Genomic DNA, 17,345 nt, shown 5'->3' with positions numbered 1-17,345 from the left:
TGGAAGGCTTTGCATGTGGCTTGTACAGGGCTGATGAAATGGTTCATGCAGATATTTGGAGAGGGTGCTGCAGTAATGCTCTCAGCAGCTGCTGTAGGGATCGTCAGCCATTAGCACCTCACTGACACCTCACCAGGGGAGACGGCCTGCTCCAGACGGACGCCACAACCCCCTGAACCACACACACACACACCTCGCTTGTACTTGCAAGAGTGAAATTATGTTTCCTACAGCCCAATAGAAACCTGGCAGCTTGCTTCTTGCTTTGAACACACACACACACACACACCATCATCTACCACAGCCTTTCATATCTCTGTGCTCTGAGTTAATAGCACTACCTAGAGGAACCTTGTATTGCTCCCAGGTTACTTTTTTTGTACACTGCAAAACAACAGCAAATAAATCTTACTTAGTATTTTGGTCATGTTTAACAGTACATACTTACAGGTAATTATGCAAAATGACAGAATATAAGTCTTTATTTTATTAAAAATGTATTGCATTTGAGTTTTTGGTTCAAAGAAATAAACACACAGTATCTAATAATGGATATGATTTTTGGATGGTTTTCTATTGCCTTTTTTCAAGAGGCAAATCTGGGAAGCAGAGGATTTCAGAAAAAGTCTCAATTCTTTCTTTATAATCTTTATAGATTATTTAATTTATAATCCACTGTTTTGTCTGAGAAACAGCTGAGACATTCGAGAGATCTCAGAATTTTTTTTCTTTCTGTTCATCCAGCCTGTCGGGCTGTCCAATAGCGGCTGCAGAGAAACTGGCCAAAGCCCACGAGAAACATCAGTCATGTGATGGAGGCAAATCCAACCAGGCTTCAGACCGTGTGCTCAGGTATCTGGTTCTCATTGCTTTACATTCACGCTCCAGATCAAGCTGTGAATTCTGTTCTTAGCTAGAAGCTGTATTTTAAATGTAGCCAACAATTTGTGTTGGATTTTCTGTGCAAAGTTCATGAAATGGATAGTATGTGTTCATTCATATGATACACCATGAACTGCTGGTTGCGTCTGTTCCAGGCCCATGTGCTTCGTGAAACAGTTGGAGATTCCACAGTACGGCTATAAAAACAACGTGCCCACTTCAACTCCACGATCCAACCTGGCCAAAGAGTTAGAGAAATACTCCAAAACAAGTTTTGACTACAACAGCTACGACAACACCAACGTCTACAGCAAACGGCACACTGCTGCACCCAAAGTCCACAGTCGGGACACACTGCCCAAAAGTGATGACGGTAAGACCTCAACATTCACACATCTGCTCTATGACATCAATATACAATCTCACAATTCTCTTTTTTTTTTCTCATAACTGTGTGTCAGAATTGCAGGACATAAACTCTCAGTTCTGAGACATAAACTCACAATTTTGACTTTATTTCTCAGAATTGGGAGTTTATATCTCATAATTGTGACTTTTTTTTCTTAGAATTGCGAGTTTATTTTCAAGTTTTTTTAAACTTGCAAATCTAAGAACATATCAGTCTTTTTTCCCCTCAAAACTGAACTTTATCTCTCACAATCCTGAGAAAAAAAAAAAGTCAGAATTGTGAGATAAAAAGTCACAATAACCTTTTCAAATTTTTTATTCAATGGCAAAAGCGAGCTTCCAATAATATACACCACAATTCAAACGTTTGGGGAAATCATTCTAATGTGTTGAATTAGTTCTCAATTATTATTAGTTATTATTGGTGCACAATTTTTAACAATGGTTCTTATTATTATCTGTGTTGAAAACAGTTGTGCTGCTTCATATTCTGTGGAAAGTGTGATACATTTCAGGATTCTTTGAAAAGAAAGTTCAAAAGAACATTTAAGGTCAAATTCTCGCTATTACCAAACCATTAACTATGACTTTTAATTTCCTGCTTATTAATAGTTAGTAAGGTAGTTGTTAAGTTCAGGTATTGGGTAGGAATAGGGGTGTAGTGTTCGCTATTCTAAAGTGTTACCTAATAGTCTTTATTTGAAACTAAACAAATGTTAACTGAAATAAAATAGAATAATGAACAAAAACAGTATTTTATTTCAGCAACATTTCTCATTTTCATTTAGTTTAACTTAAAATACTAAAATAACTAAAACTAAGTGAACTAAAACTACTAAATAAAAACTGTAGACATACTTTCCGTTATTAATACCTAAACTAAAATTGCAGTGAACAGAAAATGTTAATGTAAAATCTAATTTAAAAAAATTTAAGAAATTGAAAGCACCATAATTTGTCTAAACAGGGTGAATATATGTAGAAATAAAATGCCATTTAAAAATGTTTTACAGATTGGGATTTGATAAAAAGGTCATAGTACATCAAATTAAAATGATAAAAAAAAGACTGTTTTTTTGACAAGTGGATGAAATAAAATAAGTTACTATAATCTTTTGTTTTAATTCGGTTAATATTTCAAGTAACTACATTACTAAGTAACTAAGAAGGTTTTTTTAAGGTTTCAGTTTTTAGTTAACTATAATAACCCTGGTGTGTCATGATTTTTAACCACAGGTGTAGTACATCACTTGAACTATAAACAAATACAAAGTTCTGCCATGAAACTAAGATGGTGCAGTCCGATAGGTCTAACTCAATCTGACATAATGACATTATTAGCACATGGCACAGCTGATTGGTTCTCTCCTGTATTGGTAGCCAATGAGCTCGCTGCTCAACATTCAAAAATATGACTGGTGCTTGCTGTAGCAGTTTGCAGCATGCTTGGGGGTTATTTCATGTACATTATATGTGCAGCAGCAGTATTTCTTACATGCTCACAGCAGCATATTGTGGATGTTTGGCAGTAGCAAATCTCCGTACCTGCACTGTCGTAGCAGATCCATTCCGGCAAGACAAATACATTAACGTTGTCACGTACATCATCTTTTGCTAGATCTATTGTTTTATGATTTCAAACTATATTTCAAATAAATCACTTGGTTTGATATTATGTTGTCCAGTAAAGGAAAGCATAATACTTTTTGTGGGCGATGTAAGATCATTATTATTACTATGACTTTTGAATATTTGACTATGTTAAAGCCTGAGAAAGCTATAATCCTTGGCGAGGAGCTAAACCCTGTTCATAAAAAGCCTCCGAGATCTTCCTGCACTGTATTTCTGTGGTATGGAAATGTATGGAAATGATCTGGAGGCAGATGCATAATGAATGAGGCGGTTTAGGCAAATCACAGTCTGGATTTAGGGCTGCTGCTAATTGCAATTCTGTGCATAAGACTGCGAGATCCCCGGCCATGCTTTAATGGCCAGACTGGAGGGAGAAGACAGAGTAAAAGAAATGCAGAAGGAAGAGAGATAGAGAGAGATGGCAGCAGGACGCCCGGTGGGAGATGTCACTTTGATGCCCAGCTGGTGGTTGTGGCTCATTGTGTCTTTCATCAAATTGCAGAGTGTCTCTCCGTCTCTCACCTACATCCCAACACCCCCCTCGCCCACCCCATCATTTAATATCTCCTCATAATAATCAAAATCATCAAAATAAACAAGCGAAGGGATTTAACTACAGGACACTGTCTAACATACTGAGTTTCTTTATTTTACAGGATGTTCACTTCAAGTATACTTACCACAGAACGTATGGTTTCAGTCGTTCTACTTCAAAATTCCATGCCTAATTTAGTTTGTAATTTAATAATTTACATGCAGTTTCTTTTTGTAATCATTTGTTAAATGTTTCAAAGCAATGTTTCATAGTAAATACTATGAAATTTTTCATGTGCATGGGTTACTGTTAGGTTTAGGGTTGGCTTTGAGTTAGTACCTAGTTATTAGCTATATATTGTAGCTACTATAGTAAGTAAAAAGTTATTACACTGGAATTACTCAAATATACAGAGTAATATTAATTAACAACATGTACTAACTGGTTAGGTTTAGGATTAGTTGCTATTACTATACTAAGTACATATAAAGTGTTCCGATGCACAAGCTTTTAAGTGCCATCTGAAATTGTCATCTAAAATGAGCATTTTTATTAGGCTCTTATGTTTAGGTTCAGTATTTTCACTCTAATGGCAATGTATAGGTCCTTTTCTATGCAATTAAAGTGAAATAACTGAACATAAATATAGGAGGCTCATAAAAATGCTCATTTTAGATGAAAATTTCAGATGGCACTTAGAAGCTTTTTTTTTTTGCATCTGAACTCTTCATATATAAGGACACTGCGAAATAAAGTGTTATCATAAAGTGCTACCTCTAAATGTCCTCTTCAGTGAGAAGTATGGGACAAATTTTTGCACTGAAGGAATTATTTGACATGAAATGCAGTGTTTCGTGGCAACATGGTTTTGTCTTTCTTTGTATGAACTGCAATTTGTGTCATGTAATTCTTTCAGTCCATGCAATTAGTCAGGTTACACTTGGTGCCAGATAGAAAATGTTTGCCATATTTGGACAGACAAGAAAACCAAATTATCGCTCAGTTGTGTGAGGTACAGCGAGTAGTCGTAGCCATTTCAGGTTTTTGGATAATGGCCAAAATAATGCTTATATAATAAAGCAATAATCTCCAAGAAGCTGTGGTTTACAGTGAATTTATAACAGCTAAGGGGCATTGTTAGGCACGACACGAAGTGCAGTGCCTAAAACCTCCTTAGCTGTTATGAACCCACTGTAAACCAAAGCTTCATGGGGCTTATTGCTTTTGTATAAGGTGGTTGTTCTATATACGTAGTAAGGTTTCACAAAATAAAAGAGCGCAAATAAAGTGTAATAATATGTGAGGCAATCTCGGAAAACCCGTCTAAACATACAAGGGGTGATCAAAAGTTCAGATTATGCCCATGATAAACAACGGAAAAGCTAGTCTGTTTGTGTAATGATGCAGTATAGCATTCCTGACTTGACAGACAGCTCTTGTTAAACCTGTGAATTGAAAGTGAAACCCGTCTCAGTTTAAACCTGTTTTTCTCAAATTTCCATTCCTGAAAATCATAGTTATCAGCCAACTTGGGTTTTCCTAGATTGCATCACATATTAATAAAAACATTATTCTTCTGCCAAACAATGTAGTTCCTCAGAAACGGCTGTGATTGTAACAAAGTAGTTGCCAGCCAAGCAACACACAGATGTAAAGAAAGGTGTATGTTTGTAGAGTAATTTACAACAGCTTTAAACGTGGTTCAACCTATCAGAATCAAGGACCGGAACTATCCGTTTTATAATATTAGAATAATCATCTGTGGAAACTTTTCTGCAAAATGACACTACATTACTTTTTGCATGTTTTGCAACATTTGTCACAAAATGAAATGTCCAGTGAGCAGCACTAAAATGTTAATGCATTATCACCTTTCTACCATTTACACTAAACCCGACCCTAAACTTAACTGATATTGTTAAAAATATTGTTATTGTTGAACTTATTATCCCATTGCATAAGGCTGAAACAGTGGACTAATTAGATGGAACACTTTCCTGCCCATAGTTTTATGGTATACTGAATAATTAAGCAATTCCATTAATGTATTAATATGCATACTGCTAATATATAAATATAAATATAAATATAAATATAAATATAAATATAAATATAAATATAAATATAAATATAAATATAAATATAAATATGTATTGTCAACATTTCCTAAATTTTTACTATGCAGTTTGGAAATGCATGGGTAGCATGGTAGTGATGTCTGAAATTACTGTCCAGGCAAAATTGCTTTCTACTGTAGAATTATCATAGTTAACTAAAACTAAACCAAATAAATCATTTGCTGCTTATATAAGGGGTCATGACATGGATTTTGTATTATTTTAATATGTTCCTTGAGGTTTACTTTTACATAACACATAAAGAAAGAAAGAAAATATGTGGAAAAATGGTCATTTCCAGACAAAGCATTATGAAATCATTTACTTACAATTTGTGATGCAGGTGCAGTCAGATATAGTAGTGCTTCATCTTTCAACAAATGTTTCTTTGTGAACTCTCCATGACACTGTGCCCACTGTGAACAAAATACTCAATCCTCAGAGATGATCCAGGATGCCATTAAAACAAAACTATCAGAACCTTCTGATATCTGTACAAAGACGTGAATAAGCTAAAAGCAGACGCATCAAACCTGCGTCACCCTGGCACCTCGGATCCAAACGAGACATTTTTGGAACTTGATAAATAAATGCTTTGTTTATAATGAGGAGGACGTTTTAAGCTATGAAACTTGCAGGGTGTTTTAATGGTACAAGACTAAAAGATCAAGGCCAATGTGATTTCTCGTATCGTGGCCCCTTTAATGTCAGTGTTCTGTGTGTCCCGTCAGTGAAGCGCTACTGCAAGAGCTCCAGTTCGGCGAGCAGCACCACCAGCAGCTACGGGCCCAGCAGCAGCAGTCTGAGCTGTGGAGGAGGAGGAGCGAGAGGAGGAGAGAGCAGCGCCAGCAGCACCTGCAGCAAGAGCAGCTTCGACTACACGCACGACATGGAGGCGGCACACATGGCTGCTACCGCCATCCTCAACCTCTCCACCCGCTGCAGAGAGATGCCACAGAGCCTGAGCGGGAAACCCCTGGAGATCTGCACGCAGGTACACACGCGACCACTGAGTCACTGAGTCACAATATCAAGCCCCTTTTATATTTGCTCAGACATTTTCATTAAGCATTACCTTATTACACATTATTAATTCTTATTACAATTGAAGTCAATAGTTTACACCTTGCAGAATCAGCTAAATGTTAATTATTTTACCAAAATAAAAGGGATCATACAAATGCATGTTATTTAGTACTGACCTGAATGAGGTATTTCACATAAAAGACATATAGTCCACAAGAGAAAATAATAGTTGAATTTAAAAAATTACCCTGTACAAAAGTTTACATCACCCTTGATTCTTAATGCTGTTTTTTGTTTAGTGATAGTTGTTTATGAGTCTTTTGTTTGCCTTGAACAGTTAAAGGAGAAGTCCACTTTCAAAACAAAGATTCACATATAATGTACTCACCCCCTTGTCATCCAAGATGTTCATGTCTTTCTTTCTTCAGTCGTAAAGAAATTATGTTTTTGGAGGAAAACATTTCTGCATTTTTCTCCATAAAATGGACTGATATGGTGCCCCGATTTTGAACTTCCAAAATGCACATTAAATACGGCTTCAAACAATCACAAATGCTGTTGTAAACAATCCCAGCTGAGGAAGAGGGATCTAGTGGAACGATCGGTTATTTTCATAAGAATAATACAATTTATATACTTTTTAATGTCAAACACTGTTTTTCACGATGGAGTCTCTGGGATCATAAGTCTAGCTGTGTAATAGTAATAATAAAGCATCTCATCTTAACAAGCTGATGTTAACGATTTGCCTAGTCGAACTACTAATTATTACTGTAAATATTTTATTTTTATGTTATTAATATATAACTAATCTGGAGACAAAATATGCAGTAGAGCTCATCTTTGTAATGTCAACTGTCATAATATAATATAATATAATATAATATAATATAATATAATATAATATAATATAGCCAGTGAAGATCAATGGCAATTGTCAATTGCAATTTCTCTGCATAAGTTTTTATTTAAGAATTTGTTGTTGATGATTGCCAAATATTTTTTAAAATGATTAATGCGGTTATTAAAGTTACTTAACTAATATTAACTAATATTTAATTAATTTGTAATATTATTATTTTTTTTTTTTTTTATATCTAGAGGAATAATCAGCTTCTCTCAACAAGCTGATACAGGACTTGCCTGTGTTATTAGGGGTTCAAGGGCATATCGCTGAAACCCTATCAGCAATCTCCACGTAAAAATGATCGTGCAGACCAAAGCTCAATCTGAGATCACAGGACTAAAAGTGTGGAGCTTAGCCACTTGGAGGCGCTATAAGAGGGGGGAAAAAATGGCTACACCTACGCAACTATTTGTCCTATCAACATGAAAATGGCTGTGCACGTTCTTGGTCCAAAGTACCACTAGTGTCTCTAGAGACATTTGCGTATCTCAAAAAAACATGGCTGCCACCGGCCAATAAAGTTTGAGCACCCATTAAACAAGGTTTAAAAAAAAGGAACGAAACTCATGGCCCCAAAGGTCTCTGAGAAATTTGAAAGAAATCGGCCACTAGGGGGCAATATTGCATTTTTCAAGGGCGTAAATGATTGTACATTGCACAGTTTTTTGCACATACACGTGATATTCATATCGAATGATAGAACTCCTCATTCCAAACAACTCTGCCTCTAGAACCACTGCTGTCAGTCAAATTATTTGGTGGTTACAGGCTTGTTACATAATGTCTTTTTTATATGTGTTTAAATGTCTTAAAGCGATTGAACACAGTTAATCACTGCTTGCATCTGTATTTATTGTTTATTATAATTAACATATTTATTTGATGTAAATATTTGTATTTATGACCATGCTCCTAGAGTGTGAATGTGTGATTGAAAGATAATGGAAAAATAATACTTTCATACAACAATACAGTAGCTGTACTACAAGCTTTTTACATTCCTGTACATATAGAAAACAGGGTGTTTTTGCCACACACCAGTTGAAGACACAACCTCCTGCTAAGTCTCAGTCTGAAGATAGATTGGCGAAAAAGCAGCGCTGAACACACAATGAATGTTATTTGTGTGGGATATAGGAGCTATATCCTCAGATTAAGCACGCACACTCATCCAGCATGAAATAGGAGGAAAGAAGAGTGTGGTGTGTGTGAAACACGGAGGCGCCTCAAGCAAGCGATGGCTTCTCTCTCTCTTTCTCTCATTTCATCTGCTGTCATTCTGCAGTCGAGGATGGGCTGAGCTGCCTGCAGCAAAGCTCTTCTCTTGCTGTCATAGGTTGAGCAGATGATGCTTCCTCTCCATCTCCATCTCTGCTCAACACATTTATTTCAGTAGTGCAGTGTTCGTGCAGTCCCTCGTTTCGCAGTGGAGCCGAACTGCTTGTTAAGCATGACTTCTCAGCTGCGTTTGCTTCAGGACTCTGATTTTACAGTGGCCATCAAATGGTGACTCAATATAGCACCAGAACAACATTGCCCTGTGCTAAAAATTTGTCTTGTTTTCCAGTACAAATATCTAAACATTCTTAAATCAAAATACATTTACTTGAGAAGCAAAATGAATCAAAATATTTTCTTAAAAAAAGCATCAAAATTAATTGATGCCATGTTCCAGCAGTATATCTCTCTGTCTCTCATTCTCTAATTGGAGCTGCTTTAGTCGGGGCAGCAGCAGGAAGTGGAGCCGTGGGATGTGACCTCTTAGCTTGGCTGTCACTTCCTCCAGGGGTTCTCGCAGTAACAGAGGTCAGACTGACTGTAGGCAGAGAGAACACCTTCTCATCCTGCACTAATTATGGCTCTGAATGTGTGTTTAGATGGGTTGTGTACATAAACTACATTCATAATGTTCATCCACATGCTTTACTTTCTCCATCTCCTTATGAACAGGTTCCACTAATGTTTAACAACCATAGTGTCAAAATATTCTCATTTCAATGTTAAATCTGTTAAATGTTAAAAATGTCCCCACAAGGATAGTAAAACCTGAAATTTTGTGGGGCCTGCGGTCCCCACAATGTTAAAAAATCATTAAAACTAGTAAATCGTTTGGTCCGTATAAAGACTATAGAAGTCTGTAGAAAGTCCCCACAATTCACAAAAACAAACGTGTGTGTGTTTTGTGTGTTGACAGTAAAATGTATCATAATTTTAACAGTAACCTATTAATTGAACGGAAAACCTGTATATTGATTAACTGCATTGTTGTTTTAATATCATTGATATACTATTATAGTTTTTGTTAAAGGGGTCATCGGATGCCCATTTTCCACAAGTTGATATGATTATTTAGGGTCTTAATGAAAAGTCTATAATATACTTTGGTTAAAAATTCTCAATGGTAGTGTAAAACAACACCCTTTTTACCTTGCCAAATTCAGCTCTGCAAAAATCATCTCATTCTGGTCGAGGCTGCTTTAAATGCAAATGAGCTCTGCTCGCCCCGCCCCCTCTTCTCTCTGTGGAGTGACAAGCCTGTTTACTTTAGCCGCAGCTGCTAAACTTGCTCACTAGCACATTATTAAAGGGGTCATCGGATGCTAAGTTCACTTTTACATGTTGTTTGAACATTAATGTGTGTTGGCAGTGTATGTACAAATCTACCCTATAATGATAAAAATCCATGCAGTGGTTTTTAATTAATCTGTAAAAATAATATCCCCTTTTTCAAATCGAGCCATTCTCAAATGCCTGTCGTTGTGGCGTCACATCAACAGAGGACACTCCCACGATAGTTGATTGACATGAGCGTCTTACCTCAGACCAGATGTCAGAGTCCAGTAACTTTCCTTGTTTCATTGCCGAAGCAGGGATGTAAGTTAGACAAGAATATCTCCCGATTGAGGTGTTGTGTTGCTGGATGTAATAATGAACATAGTGGTCGTCATTTACTCCCGACATCTGAGCCACTGAAGATGCAGTAGATTACATTTGTTTGTGAAGGGAATGCGCCTCCTGATCTACATATATCCGTCTATGTTCACGCAAATCATTCATGATCCAGCTTCACTTACAGCAGAAGTGTGTATAAGCTTTTTTTATGAATCTTTGCAATCACCTTTCCTTATAACATGGTTAAGAAGTTTAGCGGCTAAATGCGAACAGAGCTCATTTGCATTTAAAGCAGCCTCGACGAGAATGAGATGATAGCTGATTTTGAAAAGGTAAAAAGGGTGTTGTTTTACAAAACCATTGAGAATTTTTAACTAAAGTATATTATAGACTTTTCATTAAGACCCTAAAGAATCATATCAATTTGTGGAAAATGGGCATCCGATGACCCCTTTAAGAAAAGGCGATCGCAAAGATTAATAAAAAACCCTTATACTCACTTCTGCTGTAAGTTAAGCTGGATCATGAATGAACATAGATGGATATATGTAGATCGGGAGGCGCATTCCCACTGCATGGATTTTTATCATTATAGGGTAGATTTGTACATACACTCCCAACACACATAAATGTTCAAACAACATGTAAAAGTGAACTTAGCATCCGATGACCCCTTTAATATTTTTGAAATAGGTTTTCTTTTTATATCTTATTCCATTTTAATTATATTTATATTTTTTAATATATAGTATAGTTTTTAATATTTTTTATTTATTTGTTTTAGTTTATTTAGATTTAGTTATTTCTTAAAGTTAAACTGAATGGAAATGAGAAATGTTGCCTTGGCAAATACTTGAAATAAAATAAGGAAGTATTTTCAGATTTTATTATATTCCTTTGAATGTTTTTTTTTATTTTCAGGTTTTATTTTCCGTTAACTATAATAACCCTAAACCGTAGCAGATCTAATGGGACATAAAATACTGTTAAATGTCTAATTTTTGGAAGTTAAAGAATAATTCATCTCATAAAATCTGTGTAATTATAAAATAGAAAACGTTTGGCTTAGCCACATTTAAAGCTGTTGTCAAATACTCTATAAACACACCTGTGATCTCACTGCATCAGTATTGCTGCACAACTTATCTTTATTATTTGTATTAATAAATTACTACATTTTTATTGCTGTGTGTTTATGAAACCTTGCCAGGTATATGTCGTAACAGTTAAAAAAAATACAGTCCTGGTTTATCTAGTTAATTCCGGTCCTTGATTCCGATTGGTTGAGCCGCATTCAAAGCCTCTTAGCTGTTATAAATTCACTGTAAACCATGGTTTCTTGGGGCTTATTGGTCCAAAATGTTGTTTTTTTGTTTGTTTGCTTTTTTAATAACATTAAAGTTGTTTTTTTTTTTTTTTATCATTTACATATTACATTAATGACATGTTGTTAAAGGAACAGGTGACCCAAAATTGAAAGTTTGCTGAAAAGTTACCCTCTGGTTATCTGAGATGTAGATTAGTTTGTTTCTTCATCAGATTTGGAGAAACGTACCAATGGATCCCCTACAGTGAATGGGTGCCATCAGAATGAGAGTCTAAACATTTGATAAAAACATCACAATAATCCACAAGCAATCCACGCCACTCCTGTCCATCAATGAAAGTCTTTTGAATTGAAAAGCTGTGTGTTTGTTTGGATTACTTGTGAATTATTGTGTTGATCAGGTCTTATTCTCTCTTTTTCTTTGACATCACACACAACCTCACATACACACAAACTCACATTATCCATTACTGGCCCTTCTGGCCCAGTGCTATTACTCCACAAATGTATAATTGTCATTACTTTTCATTACTATATATTTTTATAATAAGGTGTGTGCTCTCCTCGCTCAGACACATATGTCATACGGTGTGTATGTTTAGAGTTTTGGAGGATCTGTGATTATGTGAATGTCACTGATTGAACTGATTGATGAGAACATGAATATGTAGCATGACACTAGCATTGTACATGTCCTTGAAAATTCATCCCATCCCAAAGCAAAACCAAAACTAAAATTATTTTATTGTGTATAATCAAAAATCACTACTGCTAGGTTTTCAATGTATTAAACTGAACACAGAAACACCCTGGGAACCCCACAGAAACATCCTGGCAAAATCATAGCTGTAATGAAAGTAAATGGGTGGTGGCTCAATAGTTAAATATTAAATATAATATAATATTAAATATAATATCAGTATAATATAATATCAACAGTTAAATATAATATCATAGCATTGTGTCAGGTTTGATGTTTGATCAGACATATTAAAACCAGTGGAGTTAAATGGCATTGACACTCAATTTAGTAGTTTTTAACAACTTTTGTACAGTGGTGAACAGTAACAAAGTAGTTTACTGGAGTAGTTTTATTTTGAGTAACTTTCACTTTAACTTCACTACATTCCAAAGCGTAAGATTGTACTTTTTACTTTACTTAATTTCATTAAACATGTTGTTACTCCTTATAATATATCACATGCTCCAAGATGCAGAAGCAGTGTCTGATTTATGAACAAACTGATTATTTTCAATTAACCTGTTAAATCGATTCACAAATCGCACCAAACAATTCATTTATGAATTGGAATGATCCAATTACAGCTGTTCTCGAATCAACAACTCATTGATTCAAATGATCCATTTAGAGCGAGTCACCAGTCAACGGAATTCACAAGTAAGAACCGGGAGATCTTGTGAGTATGCGAGTGATGCTGTGAAAAGTAATTAGTGATGTCAAATTTTAGGATTAATTATTGTAAATCATATTTAAGCCAAAACTGTACGCTGTTTGTGAATTAAATCTGCTGTAAAGGGTGATCTGTTTAAGCCCACTGAAATGCTTTAATTCAGACACGTCAACATCAATGTCTCTATGCTTTAGGACAAAACATAGAAAAATTGAAATAACACAGCTTAAATAAAATAACTCATGCATGTTCATTCCCCGCTGTTGTAACGTTAGCAGTTTTATTTAAATGCTATGCATTTAGCCCTGCGTGTTTTTATATTGTTTATTAACATTATCAATTGTTCATAACCATACTGATAATAAGTAAATATTGTTAGCTGATGCTAACTGTCTAGTTAACTTGAGGTCATTTTTGGATATGAAGTCCAAATATTTTAATTCAACCACCTAGATAGGTTACATCTGAGTGAAAAAGAAAAGATGTGATGTTCAGAACATGGTAACTACAGTAATTATCCAAGTGGGAAGTGATGTCCGCTGAGGGCATTTGGCCAGGGGTGTTTTTACACCACAGACATGACTTGAGAGGAAAAAATGTAATTATATTTTCCTTAAAATGTTCTTGCTAACTTCAGGGCTTATTCTCATGTCATATATAACTGTGACATTATGCAAAACAACAAGCTTTAAAACACTTTTTTCTTAATGGTGAAAATTAGATGGTTTTCCCTCAGGTACATCACCGTGTAAGTTTCACAGTGAACATTACTACATCACTCTCATCAACATAGTCCATATCAACAACAAAAATGTATTTTTACTCCATGTAGTGGTTATTTTGGGAAAATCCAAGGTATTTTGAGCAGTAGGATTATAAAAAAAAAAAATGTGCTAATAAAAAATTACATTAGACTGAAAAAGGAGCACTTTTACTTTTACTGGAGTAATATTTTATTATACATCTCTGTACTTTTACTCAAGTACTTGATTTGTGTACTTCGTCCACAACTGCTTTTATAATGTATTTCAGAGCTTCGCCAGAGGGATAGATTATCAATGAATAACTGTGGGATATTTTTCACAGAAATTTACTTGGGATATTGTGCATATGTTGTATAGATTACATTTATGACAATTTAGTCCCTGTTCACTTTCATTATATGAAAAAGTGAGTCAGGATATTCTTCAGACATTTACCTTTTGTGTTCAACTAAAGAATGAAAATCATACAGGTTTAAAGGTGAGAAAATGATGATGGAATCTTCATGTTATTATTATTTAGTCGCTAGTATAGTTGGGTATTTAGGGAGTTATACTGAGGTATTCAGGGAGTTTCAAACACATGCGCACACACTTTGATGTATATGTTTTTATGTTTACAATCCAAATGTATTAATATTTTCTATCATCTATCTCATGAACCTTTTTGCATTTGTCCAGTTTCATTAGGACATTATTTGTATGTTTATTGAGCCTTTTTTTCTCGTGAGGATTTTTGGCTGCTCCCCACAATATATAATTTCAGGTTTTACTATACATGTGGGGACAATCAGTGCCTGCAATGTGGGCAAAACCTGACCTACACACACACACACACACCTTAGCCACATCAGCAGAGAGGAGCTTAGGATCTTGTATATAAGCCAGCTCACACTGAGACGAGAGAGAGAGATTGGTTTTGTTCAGAGGTATAAAGCTTGCTTGATGATGCTTCACCAAAAAAGGATGATGCTTTTACTAGTAAAATCTGAGTAAAATCTCTCAGAAGATCAGAGTTAGTCTTCAGTTTGCCATTTTTATAAAATGTATTGCATTCAAATATTAGACTTTTTTTATAGTTCCTGAGTTGTGCTGGCTTGTGTGAAAGTTTATGTCCTGTTTCACCAGGTGAAAACTTAGTTGACATTATTTATTGTTTGCTGAATGTTGAATATTATCATTCCTACATATGGCTATGGATTTATTATTATCACACACATTACTACAACAACACACACTTGGTGTTGATTAAGGTACTACATAGTTCATAGTTAATGCGTAATTCACATTTCATCCGGATGGTGTTTTAATGATCGTATAGAACATTGAGTCTTATGGACGATTGTGTCAGTAATAAGTGAATATTATATAGAGAGATGATGCTGGAAGGAGCTCATTGAATAACCTGGAACATGAAAAGGATCACACAGAGCTGCAGAGGACATTGACACGCACACATATTTTGTCACGTCACCACACTGCCATCTAGTGTGCGGCAACACTATTTGATTTCCGTCTCCACCTAGATCTGCAGTTTCCCTTTTTATCTTTATAACAGCAAAGTCTTGCAGTAAATCCTGCTGTTCTAAAGGCATTTGCTGAAATCTGAAAGTTTCACTAATGCTTCATTCTCACATCCTCTGCTGTGTTAATTGTGGAAGGACTGATTGATGTGCACTTCTTAACATCCAACAGATGCATTTCCATTTGCATACAAATTGGGTGCGTGGAACAAATGTGCATTTTTAAAGTGAAGGACTTTATGTCTGCCTGTGACAATGAAGGCAAGCTGATTGACACATGGTTGGGTGAGTGATTCTGTCAAGAAGACTGGCATAAGTCTGTCAATTCCATATAAGCATCTGTATCCTTTTGTGTGTACTGTTATTAAAAATGTATCAATCCATCCATCAATCCATAAGCACTGGGATACCTGACTATTACTCCAACAGGGACTTTAATATTGTTGCTTTATAAATACACAGATATTAATATTATTATAAGTTGATTCCCCCTTTGCAAAAACTTCCATTGTTCTGGAAAGGCTTTCCTCAAGATTTTGGAGTGTTTTTTGGTGGGAATTTTTGCCTATTAGAACATTTGCAGAGGCACACACTGATGTTGTACAAGAAGGTCTGGCTCACAATTTCAAAGGTGTTCAATGAGATTGAGCCAAAGTCATCCAACCATGTCTTTACGGACCTTGTATTGTGCACTGGAACACAGTCATGCTGGAATAGAAAACAAAATGCTGGAAGCATAGTATTGTCCAAAATGTAATCTCCTTGTTTACAACCATGTTTCGCTCTCTTTCAACATGAACATCTTTGTTACTGAATCATAATGACAATGTAACCAAAATCACCATTGCTCACACTCAGACTGTTTCTCAATACCAAATAATGTAATTAAATACTACTATTATTTATATAAAATATTATTTATTGAACAATAATATTTAATACAACAAAGTCAGCCATTATAAAAGACATTATGCAGTTTAGTCAAGAGTACAAAGGTAACGCTCTGACACAGCATTAAAGTTATATAAAAGGATGAAGTTATGAAACATTGCACTCAGCTAAAACTGTTTGCTCTAGAACAAATAATAGATTAATGAGACAGAAGACGGCCCGTTATATATAGCCAACGTGAATTATATCTCATGTTTAACCACTACAGAGACATCAGAGTCAGCGGCAAATTCCAGAAGAATTGGCTGAAGTAAGATGGCTGTTGATGCCCTGGAGCTCACATCTCCAAAAACACCAAAGTAAATGTTCAAACAGGCACAATCTGTATTAATAAACTGCATAATTTAGTTTCAAATGACTACATTCTGGCATTCTGTGGCACAGCAGTAGTATTTGTAGAATAATACTGTGAGCTCACTGTGAGAAATGCAATGTTAATGTTAAACTCTTGAAAGTTTAACATTAACCTTTGCTTAAAATGTTCAAATCCCAAAAAACTTCAGGCGCAATGGCACCTTCTGAGAATGGGCTGAATGTCTCTAAGTGTGCAGAAGTGTCTCACTTTTCATGTGGAAATGTGTTTTATTTTTTATTTTTTTTTATTTTGGTAAATTGTTTGTTTTTTCTAAAGGCAGATCTTTGGCCTGTTGCAGGTTATTGTTGTGCCTCTTTGCTGGTATAAATGAGTATGCATTGATGTTTGACAGGCGGTGTGGAAGAAAGAGTGGAAGTGGAAGTGGAATAAACAGCTGCTATCAAACACATCAATCTATGTTCAGAATAGTATACTACCACACTGTTTCTATTTCTGCAGCAAGCACATTTTCTTTATGGATGTAATACTAGGAAGTAATGTGCACCTTATAACAAAGCATAAATAAGCAGTGTGATGAGGTCACGGGATGATTACAATGTTTCTTGAGCAGCAAATCAGCATATTAGAATGATTTCTGAAGAATTATGTGACACTGA

At 35.4% G+C, this 17,345-nt stretch overlaps 1 protein-coding gene across 3 annotated transcripts in view; it reads left to right on the top strand.

Annotated features, from left to right (window-relative positions):
* Positions 1-17,345, top strand: part of myt1lb (myelin transcription factor 1-like, b) — a 166,476-nt gene that overhangs the window by 125,843 nt on the left and 23,288 nt on the right. For all 3 annotated transcript variants that reach the window (XM_051133403.1, XM_051133402.1, XM_051133404.1), the window contains 3 exons: positions 745-852; positions 1,038-1,255; positions 6,306-6,568. In XM_051133403.1, coding sequence (XP_050989360.1) covers positions 745-852; positions 1,038-1,255; positions 6,306-6,568 — 589 coding nt within the window. The remainder of the gene's footprint in view (positions 1-744; positions 853-1,037; positions 1,256-6,305; positions 6,569-17,345) is intronic.

Source organism: Labeo rohita, chromosome 17 (assembly GCF_022985175.1).
Source record: "Labeo rohita strain BAU-BD-2019 chromosome 17, IGBB_LRoh.1.0, whole genome shotgun sequence".
In the NCBI taxonomy this organism is placed as follows: domain Eukaryota; kingdom Metazoa; phylum Chordata; class Actinopteri; order Cypriniformes; family Cyprinidae; genus Labeo; species Labeo rohita.
This window is presented reverse-complemented; position numbering and strand designations above follow the sequence as displayed.